Consider the following 21,607-nt stretch of genomic DNA (forward strand, 5'->3'; position numbering starts at 1 on the left):
GTGAGTGATTCCGGGAACCTGAATGGGCGGAACAAAAGAGTTACTTTCGGGCTGTTTCGAAACATTTGAGTTGTTGCGTCACATGGCACAAGGAAAATGAAGTGAAATAAAGGACATGTAAAATACCCGAAACGCTGTGAAAATGAAAGGGTCTTCTTTACTCAGACGTTGATTCTGAAACACCAAAGCTACTGTGTTGCCATAAGAGCAGCCGGTGAAGTTGAATATTGTCATATGTCAAGGACATGAAATAACTTGTATCAAATTCTATGGCTAGTTCTCCTTATACACACATAACAGTGTAGTGTCTGTGTTCTTGGAGTTAGGACACTCACTGGTCATGGCTACTTCTAATATTCTCCTTATAATTTATAGGGTGTGGGGGGTAGTGTTGCCACCTGTTTGGTTTTGACCCAAACAGTTAGGTTTTTGTATGGCCATAGATGCAAAGGTCCTCTCGTTTGGCAACATCGCCACTAACGGGCATGGCTATATCAGGGGTAATCTGAATTACAATGAGAGCGCAATGGGCTCCGGCGAGATGGTCAGGACATAATCAATTACAATGTAATTCTCCTACCGCACACCTGTAGTTCACCAATCCTGCAATTGGTGGTGCGTTCCTTCCGTTGACCTGGCCGGGTCCCTTAGCAACCAATGTGTATAAGAAACGGATCCGCACACACGCTGATTAATGCAGTCGGGGAATATCCCCTTTTATTCAGCCACCAAACATCATGATGTTTGGTGGCTGAATAAAAGGGGATATTCCCCAACTGCAATAATCAGCGTGTGTGCGGATCCGTTCCTTATACACACAGGACTAGTGATGGGCGAATTTGCGACGTTTCGCCGAAAAATTCGCGAATTTCGCGCGAAATTCGCGAAACGGCGAAAAATTCGCGAAACGGCGCTGGCGTCTCGTTTTTGACGCCGGCGCCCGTTTTTGACGCCGGCGACTTTTTTTCGAAAAATTTTTTTTGACGCCGGCGAATTTTTGCGGGCGTTTCGCGAATTTATTCGCTCAGCGCGAATCGCGCAAATTCGCCGCGAATTCGCGCATGGCGAATAAATTCGCCCATCACTACACAGGACATAATCAAACCTGTCCGATCGACCAAACGACTGATCTCCGCCGGACGAAAAATATCGGGACTTTCCGTATACGGTCAGAAAATCGTACGAATCCTCGATTCGTACAATAGGATCTTTGCACCTATGGCCACCTTTAATTAGGCCCATTCAGGTCTCCACTTTGATTTGATCTGTCTCAACAATCAATCAGAATACGATTTTTCTCTAGATTTGCATTGCTACAGGGGCATAACTACATTGGAAGCAGACCCTGTGGCTGCAGGGGGGCCCAGGAGTCCCTCATTTATGAGAATATTCAACATAGGTAAACCAGGACAATCTCTGGATATGTTTGGGGTCCTAAAATTAATTTGCTATGGGCCCAATAACATCTAGTTACGCCACTGCTGTTTTTAGACTGAATATATATATATATATATATATATATATATATATATATATATATATATATATATATATATATAGAGACAGTGACAGTTTTGAACTGGACATCTCAGTTTTTCAAAGGGCTATTTGTTTTAAAACTTACTGTCCAGTTTCAAATCAAACATTGAGAGATCTGGACAGAAATCCAGCCAATTGTGTCTAAATGATGCAATAACCCCAGCTTCATAGCTCCACCTTCACCATTGTGCCTGTCTCTGATGTCATTATTCCCCCCCAAACATCACTGTCCCGCTATATTTATAAACGGCCCCTCTACTGGAGCTCCATATAGATCTGCTATGATCCCTGTCCATGCTTCAAATGAGGGGTAGGTGTGTTTTAACTGCCCCTGCCAGAAGCACATTAGCCAATAACAGCCCTGCATTCACACAGAAAAGACAGGTTTCAGTTACATATTAGGTCATTCGTTAAAAATAAAATAGAGTAAGCCCTCAGTAATAAGTTCCCCTTTTTTATGCCACTCCAATTCCTAGTTCCTCAGCTGAATCTTCACAGTGAAGCACCAAAAAACATAGATAAGTGCCCAGATGTAAAGAGGAAGAAAAATAAAACAATATTGCGCAATAACTTTGATTATTTAAATGGATTGTCCAACATTTTTTTTTAGCTTAGTTGTTTCAGATCATCAGAAATAAAGACTTTTTTTCAATTACTTTCTATGTTCTATTTGTTTTTTTTTGATATTAAAGTTAAAACTTTCTAAAACAGCTCTGGGAGAGGGGGTCACTGACTCTGTAAACTGTTCTAAATTTTAACATTAGTTGATACATTTCTTATCTTTGTCCCTTCTGAGCAGAATCCCTGAGTTTCATAAAAGGCAGCTGTTAGAATTGATACAATAGTTGCTAATATTCCACAGATGCTGCAGAGAAATGTATCAATTAATGTAGCAAATTGTAACAGTTCAGAATCTGCACCGGGATTACTGACCTGCCAGACGAGAGAAAAAAATTTGGCGACCAGGAAGTGTCACCGGAAGTGACGTCACTCATATACATGACCTATTCTGAAGCAACATATTTGGTGCTATGTATGCGCAAGTCGCTCTGCAGATGTCACTGTGCATGTGCACATTGGACTTTTGCTGGAAAATTGTGGAAAATCGCCAAAAAATAAGGGGAATGCAGAAGAGTGACAGGAGACTGGGGGACAGAGCCCAAAATCTGGTAACTCCTGAAAAAACAGGGAGGAGGGCGTTGACAGCTCTGGTTTTGGCCCTGCCCTGGATATCAATGCACATTGTATGCATACTATGTACATGTATTTTATAAAAACAAACTATGGGTTCTGTAAGTGCAATAAAAAAAAACAGTAAAAACAAGCAAGGAATTATTGCACTTTGTCAGTGGTTGTCAAATTGCCACTTCCATTGGCCTTTCTGTGCAATTAAGGGACAATGAAACCCCTAAAAGTAAAAATTTGGCAAGCAAATTGTCACCATAACCCCTTGTGAATCCATGTGTTTTTTTGTGCAAAGCCCATTACAGTGCTACTTATTGAGGTTTGCAGACTGTGGAGAGGCCACCAAGGGCTGGGCCTAGGGTGGCAGGATTTTAGGGGGCGGCATGCTGCCCAACCACACCCGCATTGGTTCAGAAACACTGGGGAGGCACAGGAGATATGATAGTTTTAAAAATTTCCTGTACGCCAATCCCCATTGCTCTGGTCCTGATAGGGTTGCCACCTGTTCAGTTTTGACTCGAAAAGTTCGGTTTTTGTTCTCGTTTGAACTTTCTGGCCAATACTGTACATGAAAAATACTAAGATACTCACCTTTCTTATTATTACAGATACAAAAAAAAATATAAGAATGTTTTTTTTCTAAATTAGCATTGCTGTATTTCAGAGCTTTCTGGATAACTGATTTCTGTATAATAGATCTCATACCTGTAATTAAAGGATTGGGCTTAATCATCAAGCAGAATATAGCTAGATATAGGGTTGCCACCGGTTTGAACTGGGCATCAACACTTTACAACGTTGGATAGAAATCCAGCCAGTTGCATATAAGTGATGCAATAACCTTGCCCCAGGGTCGGACTGGGGGACAGGGGCCCAACGGGGCTGCTGTCTAAGGGGCCTCTCTCCTGGCAGTCCCCAGGGGCTCCCTGCTAAACACCAGACCCCTGCCCGCACTGCACACCTCCACTAACGCCCACGCACACTAAGGACGTAACACACACGCAAAAGACTCAATGCATGCGCGCAAAAGGCATTAGCAACCTTACTTTCTGGGGCAGATGGGGGAGCAGGTTTGGGCCAGCATGGGCCCATGAGGGCCGGGCCCACCAGGTTTTTTCCAGGTGTGCCATCGGCCCCAGGGCCGGAACTAGGGGTAGGCAACTGCCTAGGGCGCAAAGCTTGGGGGGCGCCAGGCACGTACCTGTCACTGCTGCCTACCCCTAGTCCGACTGAGTGAGTTCCGCGCTTCCGCCTATTTGTGTGTGTGCCATTGTGCGCACACATGAGAAGAAGGGGGAGATTGTACCGGAAGGGGTTCACGCGGCAGGTCAGTGCGCATGCACACACTATTCCTGCACACGAGGTGGATGGAGAGCCAGGGCTGGCCGGGTTGCCTGGGGCGCCCATCGGTCCATCGCCCGGCCCTGATCTGCCCAGTCCGACCCTGCATTGCCCTAGTGACATAACTCCACCAACATTATTGTGCCCACCTATGTCATCATGCCTGTTCCTACATCACTGCCCCACTCCCAATGTTATCTGCCCCGCCCCCCCATGTTCGGGTTTAGCCATCAGCCAAGGTGGCAACCCTAGGTCCTGATAGGGTTGCCACCTATTCTGGAAAAAAATTAATAACATACCTCCCAAGTGTCCCGGATTAGGCGGGACAGTCCCGATTTTACCTGCCTGTCCCGCCATCCCGGATAGCAGGTGAAAATGTCCCGCTCTGCCACAACCCTAAACCGCACTCAACTTCTTCCATAACTTCCTGTATTGGTGATGACACTTCCTGTGTGCGCCGGAGTCCCAATACGTGAACCACGCTTTTACAGTCATGTCGTCTGGGTGCAAGATCGGTCCTTCCATTCTGAATAGCGATCTGTCTCGTCTGGCGGCGGAATGCGATCGCATGTTGCAGAGTGGGACAGATTATCTACATCTGGATGTAATGGACAGGTGAGAAACCTCGCCGCTAATGTGCCGGCACTGGCACTCAAATAATAGTTTGCTATGCAGCAACTCTGCTTCTCTGACCTCATCGGGCAGCGCTTTCTAGTTTGCCTTTGCAGTGTCTTGAGATACAATAAAAAGGGAACACTGTGCCATTCTGAATGATTTCTGCGCTGTGCCCGTGATGTTTCCTCGTTAAACTTAGTGACTGTTTGGGTGCTGGGGTACATAGGTTTCTATGCACTCATACAAAGTATAGGATATTCATTGCACTTACCCCATATTTAATAAAAGGCACTAAGTTTGCACAAAGTTCTACATCCCCCCTTAGTAGAAACTGCCATATAGCTCTCCCTGCCCATTTAAAGTGATACGGCTTATTTACAATTTGTAAAATGAACATGGTAATCAGGGGGTGTGGCCACAAAAATGGGCATGACCAAAAAATTTTGCTGCGCTATGCGCTGCACAACTTTTTGTCCCTCTTTTGATTTCCAAAATGTTGGGAGGTATGTAATAACATTGCGATCAACCATCATTTTTACAGGCCAGGTGGCAACCCTAGGTCCTGATGATCAAAATTTGATTGAATATAAGGGAGCGGATGGGCGACAAATGACAGTAGGCCTAGGGGTACCTGCTTTGTAAATCCTGCCCTGCTCTTGCCCCAATCTGCAGACACCCGTGATTTTATGATCAACTGGCACTGGAACTGGAATTGCCAGACTCTATTATGGCCATCATTCCTAACTTTCATTCGCGTTGGGTCACGTGACAATAACACACTGATTGCCCGGCTTGGGGGCCAATCAGCACGTAACATAGCTGCTCCGCCCATTGTGATTACAACACTGAGAATAAGGAGAGGAGAGGCGGGGCATAATATCGAAGAAGAGAGGAAGCTTTCGGATGCGTCGTTTAAAAAACCGGAAGTACGCTGTAGAGCGAACGTAGTGTAAGTCGGAGTGGGATGTGAAGGGGGAGAATCGATTCTACACACAGGAGGGGGTGCAGGTGAGTTAGCGCCGAGCCGTGAGTCCCACGCTGTGTATTACTGTTTATACTACAATTCCTCTATAACACACACCGCACACTTTGTTTCCTGACTGACATTGCTGTTACTGTAGAGAATTGCCTTTGCGTTGTGTACTGTTTCCCTACCTGGCAACCTGAACCCTGTCAGGGCTTTATGGCAGGTGTCATGTCTTAGTGTAGACGGAGGCGCGCAGCAGCTCATTCCCTCCGGCAAAGAAAGGATCTATTGATTAGTAACATAGTTATTCTCAGTTAACCCTTCCTATTCCTGCATAGCACTGTAGTCTGTGTAGGATTGTCGGCTCCCCACTAAACAAGAAATAGAGACATTTTTTTCAATGACTTTCTATTTTCTATGTGTGACTGTTTTTCTAATATTGAAGTGTGAAGTGTCATTTTTCTTTAGAAACAGCTCTGGGAGGGGGTTGCCGACCCTGTAAACACTGTTCTAAACTGATACATTTAGTTGATATATTTTTTTATCGTTGTCCCTGCTGAGTAGAATCCCTGAGTTTCATTACAGGCAGCTGTTATAATGAATGCAATAGTTGCTAATACTCCAGAGATGCTGCTGAGAAATGTATCCATTAATGTAGCACATTTTAACAGTTCAGAATCTGCCCCTGAATTACTGAACTCCCAGACAAAAAAAAAATTGCCGATCATGAAGGGTTGCCACCAGAAAAGTCAGCTGTTATAATTAATTTAATAGTTGCTAATACTCCAGAGATGCTGCTGAGAAATGTATCAACTATTGTAACTGTTTAGAGTCTGCAGCTAAATTACTGAGCTGCCAGACTGAAACACCTGAGACAGGGACACAACTTTTAACTTAGATTTTGGAAAAACTGTAAAAAAATTAAAAGTAATTGAAAAAAAGTATTTCTGGTGAACATCCCCTTTAAATGTTAGTATGATGCAGACGTTGATATTATGAGACCATTTCCAATGTTTTTATTTTTTTGGTGGTTGTTTTTTTGTTCAGCTGTTCTCTAGTTTGGTATCTCAAGCAGCTATGTGGTTGCTTGGGTCTTATTTACCTTTATAACAAGGTAATAGTTTGAATGGGAAACTGTAATATAGGGTCTGGCCACATGGGCCAATTCGCGGCGACTAATCTCCCCGATCTGCCTTCCCCTGGCTAAAATGTAAATCGCCTGGGGGCATTCACACGGAGCCCTTCGTTTTCCAATGTCGTACAAAGTTTCCTTGTGACGCAATTACGGGCGACTTAGGAAAACGAAGCGCTCTGTGTGCCTGCCCCCAGGCGATTTTTGATTTTAGCCAGCAGAAGGCAGATTGGTGAGATTAGTCGCAGCGAAGAAGAGGAGATTTGTCATCTGGCGACTAATCTCCCCGAATCTGCCCATGTTGCCAGACCCTATATAAAAGAGGGACTGAATAGGAAGATAAGCATTCATAACAATACAATAGACAGGAGTGGAAGGCAAATAATTAAAAAAAACTATGAAAAAAACAAAACAAAGACTTGTTGGGTATATGGCATTCTATATTGGGCAAAGGTATGTATGGACAGCTTTACATTGCAAGGTGAGAAATGCCAATGACTGTATAAGTTTGTCCTTGGGCACTATATATTTTTGTGTACACATTGTGACTAATTGAAAATAGGTAAATGTGACTTTCTACTATAAACTATGAAACTGCAAACTGCAAATGTTGCTAAAAATATGTATGACATTTTTATCTATTCTCATCTTTCATTTTTCAGGATCTTGTCTCCCACATGTCCTTTGTTATGAAGATATAATGGCACTAGTCTTCCGAACAATTAATTGCATAATATGCGTAGGCTTTGCTAAGTGCAGCAAATGGGAGGTTTTAAAAATAAAAACAGGGCACTTCAGCTCCTGCTAAATCAACGCAGTACCTGTATTTTTGTATTTTAACACTAAATGCTGTTTTACAGGAAAAAAAAAAAAAAAGTGCAGCGGGGTCAGTCGGCAAAATCTCACATTCAGTAATCTTGTGTGCAATTAACTAGCCATTATTAGTGATTTAAATCTAAAAAATGCAACAAAACCACCAAAATAAAATACACTGCACTGTGCGATTGGCATTCATGCTAGCCATAGCTGTGCACACAACTGTTGTATCATCATGTGATACACTAATGAGGGTAGCGCAATGTCTTCCTATTTTCTTGCTGGTGGCACATGACTGAGCTGGCTGAAAAGAGTGCTCTGTGCTATCAACCTATTGTAAACTATAAAGTGCTACACAAAGAGTGGGTTTTATGACATAAGGCTTATGGGGACACTGTTTTTTGTATCAGTGAGGCATTGCTGAGATGAAATGCTTGTATTGAAGTAATAGCCTGCATGTTCCATGACCATAATGAATCTCTTATACAGTTTTCAGATAATAATAAGCATTGTCTTTCCTAGGGCAATACCATACAAAGTTTTCAGACAATACTAAGCATTGTCTTTCTTGGAGCAGACCATATAAAGACTGTTAAAGGCTGTGTAGGACCAAAGTTGCTGCCACCGACATTGGACTGGGACATTAATAAATATTGATTGAAAAAGCTCTGAGCTCAGACAATAAGTTTAGCCCATTGTGGCCTCAGACTGGCCACTGTGAAAGATCTTCATCATACTTGTTTGTCAGGCTCTCTTAATATGAGGATCTTATCTTGTATGGCAAGCTTAAGTTTCAGGAAAGAAATATCAATTGTTTCCCATTTTGTTTTTTTTAATAAGATAAAACACCTAATATTTACATTGTTCTTCTTATGAGTAACCTGAAAACTGAGGCATAATGACCTAAGATATGAGCAACCTATTTATTCATTTATTTTTGCCAATATTCAGGTTCTCTTTTCCAAATAAGAAAAACACCTCCGTATTAATCTCCTTTTTCCTCTAAAACTCACTGTACCTGACAGGCTGCATCAAATTCCACACTACTGTGCGTTGTGTCTGTTACTACATGTTCCATGATATATTTCTTGATTATCTTCAAACATTGATTAAATCTTGTTCGTTACAGTGTGGGGACTACTCTTCTGGTCCTAAATCAAAGTTAATTCTATTCCCTGATTAACTGGCACAGGTGTAAAGTCAACAATTGCCAGACCCTATTCTAGAAATGTAGATTTCAATACTTGTATGATGTAGTACTAATGCTGCATGGTTAACACTTGAGCTTGGAAAGAAATAGATCAGCCATTGGTATTGTTTATTATGTGTTGAAGTGGTTGCTGCTAACTTGTACAGATAATAGAATGCTTGTTTATTTTGTATGTTTGCAGAAACATAAACATTTACTGCAGCCTTCTCATGGAAATATTACCATGGATGACTTAGAAAACAACATCTTTAACTCTGTGGAGGAAGAGATCCTTTACTGGAAAAGTGTGGCCATGAAATACAAGCAATGGTACGTTTCATTTTGCTAATGGTATCCTTCAACATACCGACTCTGGGAATAAATTATAATGTTCTTTTGGTTTCTTCCTGTAGCTCTGAGGAAGCCCAACAAGAGCTGCAGGAATTTCAGGAGGCCAGCAGAGAATATGAAGCAGAGCTAGAGGCTCAACTCCTGCAGACTGAGGGAAGAAACCGAGACCTTTTCTCTGAAAACAACCGTTTGCGAATGGAACTCGACGCCATTAAGGTAAGTTTTGTACTGCAATGAGTCTGAAAGTCTGAGTAAGGAGCAGGGATACCTGTGAACTGGGAAGCTGGCAGTGAACATCCCCCCCAGAGCTAGGACACTATTTTATGAGGAGTGCTGTAACAGGTTTAAAAGACAAGCGATTAAAGTCACTTAGGGTACTTTAATAAATGTCAACACCCTCAAGCTTTCCTTGTCCTTTAAGTTTCAAGTGATGGACTCAAAGGGCATTCTTAGCATGCAAGCCTTTCTGTATTATATAGTGAATAAAGTACTCCCTTCGGCTTTGTATTTTTATATGGTCATGAAACTCCTCGGTAACTTCTGATATCCTCATATTTTGCAACTGGGGATACTTTATTATAATACACACGTTTCAATGAGTCATGTGACAGAAATGACATCAGAACTCACCGTTTATAAGAATATAATTTACAAGATATTCATGGTTTTTGTGTACTATATGTGTATATTTAGCAAGTTTCTCCAAATTAATAATCTCCCACCATTTAAACACCCTTTTGTGATGAAACGAGCTGTGATTCAGTTTCCTCTTAGGACACACGAGGAGATTCAGGGAGATTTTGTCGCCTGGCTACTAATCTCCTTGTCTTTTGAGCAACTATCTCCCTGAACTGCCTCAGCGTTTTTCCCCATAGGCTACAATGAAAAGTTGCCTGCGCTAATGCACACAGGGCGATGCGTTTTCAATAGTTGCCTGAAATTGCCTCACTGAGGCAACTTTGGGCAACTATTGAAAACGCATCACCGTGTGTGCATTAGCGCAGGCGACTTTTCATTGTAGCCTATGGGGAAAAACGCTGAGGCAGTTCAGGGAGATAGTTGCTCAAAAGACAAGGAGATTAGTAGCCAGGCGACAAAATCTCCCTGAATCTCCTCGTGTGTCCTTACCCTTAGTGGAGAGCAACCCGCTGCAGTACTCCGTGACTAGATTGGTATCTGTGGAGATCAAAGCTATGCTTCATTGCTTTTAATGTTTTTCCACTGTTGAGTAAACACTGTAAGGATTCAGAACAAAACCCTTGATTATATTGGTGTTCTGGAAAAAGATAAATATATTCACGATCTGTTTACTCCAGTTACAGAGTAAGGGAGAGGGTAGGTCCCAGATGTGCTGCTAAAGAACAAATGGTTGTATTGTTATCCAGTAGCTGTGCTTAGCACTTGGCCTTTTGCTGCCTCTTTATTGGCAATGGTTCTTTTCTTGAGTACATGATGTCATTTGTTAAATGCAAGATGTAACGTGTTCCAGATATTTATTTATATAGCACAATAAGGTTTTCCTCGGTTTTCTGCTAGATATTGATTTGTACATGTCTGTTCTCTGCGCTAGTGTATTCCTTACCAGTATAGTATTTCTGCTATATTGGCAACATTAATTTACCTGCTGTTGAAGGGATACACTTCAGTTCCCAGCAGTGTTGGGGAGATTTTGACTGTGTTATAAATAGGGTTCACTTTCTCTTTTCTTGAAAATATGAATGCTACAGAGACATGCATTCACTTTTATAATATCCAACTGAACCATGAAACAGTAAATGTATTCCAGGATTCCAAATCATCCATGACCTTCTTTATAAGATCCTTATAATAAGCTTCACTTAGGGGCAGATTTATCAATGTTCGAATTTCAAATTGAAATTTTAGTTTTTAATGGTCAAAACTGTCAAATTCATATAAGGCGTTATTTAAATTAGATTTGAGTTTTTAACAAAAATCGAATTTATCATACTCTGTCCCTTTAAGAACTTGAATTCGACTATTCACCACCTAAAACCTGCCAAATTGCTGTTTAAGTCAATGGGAGAGGTCCAGGGATCAATTCTGAGTTGTTTGCAGCCTTCCTGACATTCAAGTTTTTTCAGAGAAAAAAACTCGAATCGAGTTTTTAAAATTCAAATCAAATTCGATTTCAAGTTTTCAGGTTGATTCTATTCATCAGAGTATTGGAAATTAGATTTTTTTTAATAAATTTCGATTGGTCGAATTTCGAGTTTATAGGAGTTTTAAAAAAAAAAACTCACGTGAATTTGAAATTTGACCCTTGATAAATTGTATGAATCTGTGAGGCGTATCCCCAAAATATTTTATGGAAGTATAAGGCCAGCTAAAATCAAAATTGTTCTTTGTTGTATCAGACAGCATATTAAGGGATAGCCCTTAATATACCATAGTAACTATCTTACTATGTTATATTAAGGGGTAAGGCTTCTGATTTAGCAATATTTATTTTCAGGCCGGAAAGCAAGCTAAATTTATCCAAAACATTTTAGAGGTAAGGTAGTAAAACCATAGGCCTAGTAAGAGCAAGTAATCATTGGCATATAAACAACACTTTTATTTTTGGTGTGCTACCATTAATATCGTTATTGCGTAACAGTGCCACTTAAAAAATTAATTTTCAGGACAAAAAGGTTTGGAGACAGCGGGCACCCCTCTCTAGTGCCTCGTTCAATAGCGATTAATGTGGTAAGTAACACATGATGTTTTATTTGTACAGTGGGAAAACTAAAGAACACTTGGATGTGTGCCAGAAATGTTAGAGGGAATCCGTATCTGATTAAAGCAAGTTTAAGGAAATCCCGTGATAGAGTCAAAAGCTTTCTCTATATCCAGGGAGAGGAGCACCGCAGGGGGTGTCCCTCTCCCTGGTCAAGGTTATTAGGTTAATGACCCTATGTATATTCTCGGTCGGTGCGCTAGGAGAAATGTGTTTATCCGTTTGGCAAATATTTTTCCTATTAACTTCACGTCATGATTCAGTATGGTGATGTGTCTATGTCCTTCACAGGAAAAGTATGAGGAGCAGCATTCAGAAAACTATGTACAGATATCTACTCTGGAAGGAGATCTTTCGCAAACCAAAGCAGTCCGAGATCAGCTGCAGAAATACATTCGGGAACTAGAACAAGCTAATGATGACTTGGAGAGGGCCAAGAGGTCAGTGGAACTATACAGTGCCAGAGGGTACAAAAACAAACCAAGGGAATTGATCAATGCACAATACCTGGCCACATGTTGTTTTGTGCAAGTGCATGCATACTCATGATCAGAAAATTGCCAATCTATCGTACCACATCAAGGTAAATCTAATATGGTGGGCCTAACAAATTAAGGGGCAGATTTATTAAAATGTCAGTTTAGAGCTTAATAAATAACTCCCCCCACGTTCTATTAATTACTATAGGAATTTTATAACCGTATTTATCGAATGGTAAATTCTAACATTGATAAATTCTAAAAATCCCATAGGAGTGAGTAGAATGTGTGTGGGGGGGGGGGGGTATTTATTTAGCTGTAAACTTGCATTCTGATAAATCTGCCCCTAAGTGTTTACAGAAAATAACATATTTTTGATAATAGCTCTATACTCTTGTCAACAACTGGCACATTAACATCACTATTTGTGGGTGCAAATACAACATGTAAAAAGCTATGGAGCTTCAGAGTAAGTTGGTACTGTATGTTTAAATGGTTTCTATAAAACCAAAATGTACAAATTTTCATGTCAGAATGCAGGGGCCACATTTTCAGTTTTGCATGTAGTGATGGGCGAATCTACTCGCCAGGCATGGATCCGCAGTGAATTTCCACACTTCACCAAATGTTTTCGCAAAACTGGTTGGAAAATTTCACTGCGCCAAAAAAAATAGCTGCACATGAAAATTGTTGCACGTCAAAATTATTCCGACACCCGTCGGCTTTACTGCATTTGGACAAAAGAGTTGCACGTTTAAAAATTGACGTGCATCAAAATTATTTTGACGCCCATTGACTTCAATGTGTTTCATGAATTTTTCGTCGTTTCTGGAATTGTTTTTGACGACGTGAAATGGAACAGATTCGCCCATCACTATTCGCATGTTATAAAAGCCCTTAAATGCAAGTTTTCCCTGAATAACCATTTTATAAACTACAGTATTGCTACATAGTCATGATTGTGGTCTTTTCTCAGGGCTACAATAATGTCTTTGGAGGATTTTGAGCAACGCTTAAATCAGGCCATTGAGAGAAATGCCTTCCTTGAAAATGAGCTGGATGAAAAGGAAAACCTTTTGGAATCGGTGCAGAGACTAAAGGATGAAGCTCGAGGTACAATGTTTTGCATGGTTTGGATAAGGACATTGAAGAGCATCAACAGCTCTTCACTTTCTGATATTTTGTCATTGGGCTTTCAGCATGAATTAGAAGAACAATAGCACAGTGGCCATAAGGTGTATGACTTCTGTATCAATCCATTTGACCTAAGGGCTGATTGTCGGATACAGTACAAGATTGGCCATGTAAGGCCATCTCCCTGTTAAATTCTGATATCAAGCTGTTTGCTAAAATATTAGCCAATAGACTTGTTTTAAATATTTCCCAAACTTCTCCACCATGACCAAGTAGGCTTCGTGCCAGGACAACATCCGCTAGTGAATCTCTTTCCCATCTGTAACTTTCATTACAGATGGGGGGGAAAAAGACTCGCTAGCATACTTAGGGATGTATCTTAATCCTTTATATGATAGCCTGTACAAACCAAACTACCCGAGACTGACAAAATTAAGACCTGACCATGTGGAATACGTCCCACATACACAATTTTTTCGATACCTGCAAATCAGACACTACGTAGAACTTAAAGGGGTTGTTCGCCTTTAAATTACCTTTTAGTATGATGCATAGAGTGATATTCTGAGACCATTTGCAATGGTTTTCATTTTTTATTATTTGTGGTTTTTGGGTTATTTAGCTTTTTATTAAACAGCTCTCCAGTTTGCAATTTCGGTAATCTGGTTGCGATGGTTCCCTAGCAACCATGCATTGATTTGAATAAGAGACTGGAATATGAATAGGAGAGGGTTTGAATAGAAAAATGAGTAATAAAAAGTAGCAATAACCATACATTTGTATCCTTACAGAGCATTTGTTTTTAGATGGGGTCAGTGACCCCCATTTGAAAGCTGGAAAGAATCCGAAGATGAAGGCAAATGATTGAAAAAGTGTAAAAAATAAATAATGAAGACCAATTGAAAAGTTGATTAGAATGAGCCATTCTATAACATACTTAACGCTGAACCACCCCTTTTAATGTTAGAAACCAGCCAGTCCCTTATCTACTTTGAAAAATTTGCTATAAACGCACCTAATCTCCTGGTTATATAGCTGCCTTGCGTTAGACAACACAGACATGCACCAATCCTACATGACAAAATGGGAGGAAGCTCTAGACCTCACAGTCTCAGAAAAAATCTGCTCTGTTACACTAACCTTCCAAAGATATGTCATTGCTTAATTGTATTACTTTTTCTCAAAGAAAACCAAATAAAAGTTTGAAATTTAAAAAAAGAAAACTGTTAAGTCTAACATGCCATTTACACAGATATTCTTGTCTAAAACAGATCTGAGACAGGAACTGGCTGTGCAGCAGAAACAAGAGAAGCCTAAATCCAACATGGTTAGTCCCGAAACTGAGCGAATGGACACATCCGTTCAAGCTTCAATAGCCATTCCTTCGGCTCCCTTAACACCATTAAGTCAAAGAGGATGTGCTTCTACTCTGACCTCCCCACTGTCATTCAGAACAAGTAAGCAGACCACAAAAATGCCTGAACAATACGGTCTGGCTTCCTATAAAACTCTTGCATCAATTATAGGGGTAGATATTTATTTTATAGAAGGTTGAACAGGAAGCACTTCCACAATGTCTGATTTTTTTTTTTAATAGTAATTTGCAATTGCAAATAATATCCGTTTCTGTTTGCTGTTACTTTCCGAGTTTTACGAGGCTGCAGAAACAGGTTACCAGTAGCCAGCACTTCTTGAGAAAAGACTCCAGTTCCTAAAAGGTAAAGCTTTGGCTGGAGGGGAGCTTGACTACCTAATACTATTAAAACGTTGTATAAGTTGTCAGGGATAATAGGGGAAGGAACTGAAATTTATCAAGCTTGATAAAAGGCTGGTTAAGCCCGAAACGTTGCTTCACCTGTTACAAATAAATAGAATTTTTACTATATCGGAGTACTGCTGAAATATGTTTGGAAGTATGGATCAGACCTGAGCAGACAGTCACAGTCGGCACCCGAGGCTACAAAAAGCAGTGAGGGTTGTGTAGCACTACTTTGTGTTTTTGCATTTAACCAGCCACTTTCAAACATGGATATTTCTTAATTAAAAGAAATAGGCTAAATGTATGCTCAGCAGAAGCCATATTCATGAAGTAGGTTTGCTCTTCCTTTATTTGTAAGCAACTTTCCAAAACAGATTTGTGAGAAAAGTTTGTAAGTTAAGTGCTGCACATCTTTATTTAAAGGACCAGTACCACCAAAAATACAGATGATTTTGTATTCATTTTATGTAATATTACTCTGCACTGGTAAAAATAACACACAGTTTATGATGTTACTGGCTCTCTACCTCCTGATGTGTCTTTCTACATAGCAGTCTTTTATTTATTTTTTTTGTGTTCTGATTCTCCGTGCCTCTTGTAGGTTTGGATGATGGTTATAGTGGTACCCCACTAACCCCGTGTGCCCGGATATCCGCATTGAACATAGTAGGAGATCTGCTCAGAAAAGTTGGGGTGAGGATTCCATTTTATTTTTATTTAAATGTTTGTGTAGTTCCCAAACTGTGAGGCCAGAATAGCTGGCAGGCCTGGGTCTCAAAACTGCATTTCATTTGTCCTTGCTGATTTATATTATGGCAGTGTTCATAATAATTGTGTTTATATATCCTTATAAAAGTTAAGGGCTTTAAGCAAGGGGTGTCGCCTTCAGCGAATGACTTAATTTATATGATAACTATGGTTTTAAAACTTAATTATGCATGCAACTTCCACTCTAGACTGGGGTTGTTCTCTGGCATAAGATCTCTATTTTCAAGATTATTTTATTTTTAATTGCAAAATTAAATTAAAAATCCGTTTTTACATATATGCAGCATGTTTTTCTATTTAACCCAAGAGAAGCCTTACAATACATGAAACCTGAAATACCAGCAAGTTAAGATTTATTAACCCTGTTGTTCATAGGCCCTGGAGTCTAAGCTGGCATCTTGCCGAAATTTTGTACACGAGCAGTCTCCAAACAGACCACTTACATCCGTGTCTGCTAGAATGAAGAAAACTAGAGAAGGCATTGAAAATAGATTAAGTATTGCCAGTGGATCTTCTGTTGAAAAAGGGTAAATGTTTTTTCTTTTTAATACTTGTTTCTCATGGCCTATGTCAAACCCACACACATCTCGTTTGCAATTCCTATGAATACTTTGAGGCACCATGGATGTTAAAGGGGTAGTTCACCTTTAAGTTAACTTTTAGGGGCTGATTCACTAACTTCGAGTGAAGGATTCGAAGTTAAAAAACTTCGAAGTTTTTATGGGCTACTTCGACCATCGAATGGGCTACTTCGCCTACGAATCGAAGGATTCCAACTAAAAATTGTTTGACTATTCGACCATTCGATAGTCGAAGTACTGTCTCTTTAAAAAAAAAAAAAACTTCGACCCCCTAGTTCGCCATCTAAAAGCTACCGAAGTCGATGTTAGCCTTCGATAGTCGAAGGATTTTAATTCCTAGTCGAATATCGAGGGTTAATTAACCCTCGATATTCGACCCTTAGTGAATCAGCCCCTAAGTATGTGTTAGAATGGCTAACTCTAAGTAAATGTTCAATTGGCCTTAATTTTTTTTATGGTTTTCTAAATTTCCCTTCTTCTGACTCTTTCCAGCTTTCAAATGAGGGTCACTGACCCCATTTAAAAACAAATGCTCTGCAAGGCTACAAATGTATCGTTGGTGATACATTTTATTACTCTTCTTTCTATTCAGGCCTTCTCCTATTCATATTCCAGTCTCTTGTTAAATTCAGTGCATGGTTGCTAGGGTAATTTGAACTAAAACCACCAGATTGCTGAAACTGCAAACTAGAGAGGTGCTGAATAAAAAGCTAAATAACTCAAAAACCACAAATATCTAAAAATGAAAAACAATTATAAATTGTCTCAGGATATCACTCTCTCTAAATCATACTAAAAATGAATTTAAAGGTGAACAACCCCTGTAAGCAATTGTGTGTTAATTTAGGGCTAGGGGCTTCATTACAAGTGAGATTTCCATTCCTCGATTTACCCATATATGTTGGTGTGGCTTGACTTTATTCTGCTTGTGCCATAAGTTGTGCCTTGCACTAGCAACTGAGCAATGTCTAAACTTAGACCAGTCTCTTCTTATATGAACCACCGCTAATGAGTCCCAAATGTTGCCTTGTAAACATGTCTGTAATTTAGACGAGGAATGTGCCTATAATTGATTAAATATATCTCATGCTTTGTCTTTGCAGATTAATAAAGCGACTGGAATTTGGATCTTTCCCTTCAAACACACCTATGCAGGGGATGCACTCACCTCAAGGGGTAGTAAAGATGATAATTTAGATACTGTAGTCTTTAATTTATTGTTTTTAATGGAATTTTACCATGGACACTATGCACTGGACTCACAACATGCAGCTCTCATACTGGACTTTGCTGATAGAGTTGTTCGGAGTGCGTGAGCTGATCTGGCATGGACCATTTTTATTTTCACTGTTCCTGACTTACTAAACCACTGTTTACAATTCGCTAAAATATAGTTTGTGAAAGCGGTACAGGGTTAATATAATAGACTGCCATAGTCTGTAGTTCAGAACCTGGCAAATATTCATATTTCTAGATAGTAGATTTATTGGGAGGGATGTCTTTGCAGCCGTTTTGAGACCGAAAAATACTCCGCTCTGACTGCAAGAACTGTGCTGGGCATGGCCATTTCTCAACCCTTATGTTTTGTGACCTACGCATACAGGTATGGGGTCTGCTTTCCAGAATGCTCGGGGCCTAGGGGTTTCCGGATAACTGATCTTTCTATAATTTGGATCTTCATACCTTATGTCTACTAGAAAATCACGTAAACCTCAAATAAACCCAGTAGGCTGGCTTTGCTTCCAATAAGGATTAATTGTATCTCTGTTTGGATCAAGTTCAAGGATCTGTTTTATTACTACAGAGAAAAAAGAAATATTTTTTTAAAATTTGGATAAAATGGAGTCTATGGGAGACAGCCTTTCCATAATTCAGAGCTTTCTGGATAATGGTTTTCCGGATAACTGATATACCTATACCTATACCTGTACAAGTTGTGTGACCAACTAAACATGGCTGTGCAACACTGGTGGGACTAGAGTTACCTATGAATATTACCCTGAATTCCAGGGACAAACATAACAGAGAGGCTAATAGATAATAATAAATCACTGACTTGGTTTTCTTTCTCGTATTCCATCTCCAAGCATTAAAAATGTTTATCTATTTTGGGGAGTTCACCATTTAAAACAACTGTTCAACTGGTCTTCATTTTCAATGTCTGTTGTTTTTTTTTTTTTTTATTAATATTATTGCTGACCTTCCTATGCTGCCTCTTTCCAGTTTGCAATGTTAAGTCCAACTTTGTTGTCATTGATTCTTTGAGAGTCTTTTATTTTTTTCATCTCATGTGCTGACTTTCAAGCAACTGGCTGATCTCCAGGGACCGTAAGACCTAGCAACCAACTGTTCATAAACATTCCAAACTGGGGCGATGCAGAAAAAGGAGGTTTTAGAATTCAAAGCCCACAAAGTAAAGACTGTTTGCAGATTGTTTCAAAATATCATTTAGATTATTCTAAATTATTATGTTTTGCCTACTCTCATTTTTCCCTGTGCAGTTTTTGCTCAAGTACTTATCAAGGAGATAAATAAGTGCCTTTAATTCCACATTATGCCTGCACCCTTTAACTTTTTCCTGTCTATTAACTCTTTATTTTGCATTGACATGCCTTTTGGGCATATGTGGGGTTTCAAGTAGAAGTTTCCCTGTTGCTTGAGGCATAACAGAAAGTTTCCATAGACAGCAGCTGTAATGTTATATTAGCAATGCTATAGCCATTGTCTATGAGAAGTGCATTGGGGTAATACTGTTGTTGTTACCATGCCTTTAATGCTAATGCACCAAGTCCATTACTCTGGTTACAGGAGTGTGTTGTTATGTAGCACATACTCACAGTGAGATGTGGTTGCGCAGGTACTTCTGCTGCTGGTATCCTGTGTAAATGTCAGAAAACGGCAGAATTTTAAAATGATAAAAATAAAACTGTATTAAGGAGAACTAAAGCTGGACAAAGAATTAGGCTTGAACTTTTTTTTTTTTAGTGTCGGTACCAGCCCAACACTATACAATCTGTACCTCTTAAAATGCCCTAGTAGCACCCAATCTTCTGTTGATTCATATCATAAGCTTTGTGCTGTTGGTTAGCATTAAGGACAGGCTCACATCTATACAGTTGACAATACAAGGCTGATTTAGATTACGTCATCATGAATTTTGAAACAAAATCTTCCTTATAAGCTTTGTTTCTCAACAGCAGCCCAGAGCACATGGAGTAAGTGCAGTGGCATGCATGAATTATTGCTGGTTTAGTGTTGCTGAGCCTACAGTACGTTTAGTATATAATAGCATTTTTACACTTATTCCTTTAAGCTTTAGTTCTCCTTTTAAGAGTATATACATACAGTAGTTCATATTGAGAGCACGTTGGCCTCTAAATTTAGGGTATACACTCTGTTCCTCTTGAGAGCACTTCTGCATACTTTGCATTAGTTGTACATAATAAAAAAAATCATTCTCTGGGTTTTGTTTGCTTTACTTCCTTCTAAGGTAACTCTGTTAGACTAAGTTAAGTTTATACAAAGGCTGCAGCTGGTGTCAGTGAGGGGTTTGTTTATACAGAGGAATTCTTGCGGGACTTGCAACTATGCAGTTCATGCAAACTGAAAGTAGTTTGATTTGAAGAGTAGATTGAGCACTAGCCCTCCTCATTGAACAAGTTGAAATGGGACAGAACGCTTCTCTAAAGGGCATGCACCCAAAACGTTTTGTTTTTTTTATTTACAATTTTTACTTTCAGCAGCAATTCATTTACATAGAACTTAAACCCTGAATCTAGTTTATATCTGAAATATATGTAAATAACGTTTGTTTTTTTGGTTTTTAAATGTTTCTGGGTGGAGTTCCCCTTTAAGGCTAAAGAGGTGGTTTTATACTGAGTTAAACCTTTATTCAGAAACAGAAAGTGAAGACCATTTACATAGTAACATAGTAAGTTAGGTTCAAAAAAAGACCCACTTCCATCAAGTTCAACCAAGTGAAACCTGCCTAACTGCTAGATGATGGCGATCCAAAACACCATCTGAAGCCTCTCCAATTTGCCTCTGAGGAGGAAAAAATTCCTTCCTGACTCCAAAATGGCAATCGGACTAGTCCCTGGATCAACTTGGACTATGAGCTATCTCCCATAACCCTTTATTCCCTCACTTGCTAAAAAGCCATCCAACCCCTTCTTAAAGATATCTAATGTATCAGCCTGTACCACTGATTCAGGGAGAGAATTCCACATCTTCACAGCTCTCACTGTAAAAAACACCTTCCGAATATTTAGGCGGAACCTCTTTTCTTCTAATCGGAATGGGTGACCTTGTGTCAGCTGGAAAGACCTACTGGTAAATAAAGTATTAGAGAGATTATTATATGATCCTCATATATTTATACATAGTTATCATATCACCCCTTAACCCCTTCTTCTCCAGCATAAACAATGCCAATTTACGGGCTTCATGACTGAGACTTTTCATATCCATATTCTGGAGGTTATAATAGCAGCTCCGGACATTTGAATTGATGGGGGTGTAATTGATGGCCAGCCACACCCTGTAATATAAAATTAGGGGCACGTCATATATTCCTGCTATATAAATTAGCTGCTGTGTTGCAGCCATGTAATGGAAAAAGGCTCAGGTTACATAGTAGATAAGCTCTGTAGAATATAATGCTGTTCTTCAGAGTTTATCTGTTTTCCTCTTTTAAACATGGCTAATTTAGCCTTATTTCAATGGCCTCCTCTGTTACACAGCAGCTTGTTTCTATACACTATCATTGTGGTTATGATGCAAAGAGATCAGTTGTACCAGAGACGGGCAACAGTACATTGTTTTAAATACTTTAAACAAACTTAGATTTTTTTTTCTACTGTTTTAGAGGACCATAAGTAATGGCATTGACATTAGGAGTGGTGTTGAGGTTGCTGCATTGGTCTCATAAGCAGTGGAAACCTGTTCTCTGTAGTGATGGATGGCACCTCACCCTCTAGCAGTCAAATGCTGCCTGTCAGAATGCATATGGCTG

General features: G+C 39.8%; 1 protein-coding gene across 1 annotated transcript; it reads left to right on the forward strand.

Annotated features, from left to right (window-relative positions):
- Positions 1–5,573: 5,573 nt before the first annotated feature.
- nde1.L (nudE neurodevelopment protein 1 L homeolog) lies at positions 5,574–20,057 on the forward strand. Its single transcript, NM_001088345.1, is given in 9 exon segments — positions 5,574–5,688; positions 8,987–9,114; positions 9,198–9,351; positions 12,164–12,312; positions 13,328–13,464; positions 14,757–14,942; positions 15,846–15,937; positions 16,388–16,539; positions 17,697–20,057. Coding segments are annotated over 8 exon segments (1,050 nt in total). The 5' UTR covers positions 5,574–5,688; positions 8,987–9,028; the 3' UTR covers positions 17,791–20,057.
- Positions 20,058–21,607: the final 1,550 nt, after the last annotated feature.

The sequence above is a fragment of the Xenopus laevis genome, chromosome 9_10L, assembly GCF_017654675.1.
Source record: "Xenopus laevis strain J_2021 chromosome 9_10L, Xenopus_laevis_v10.1, whole genome shotgun sequence".
Taxonomy (NCBI): Eukaryota; Metazoa; Chordata; class Amphibia; order Anura; family Pipidae; genus Xenopus; species Xenopus laevis.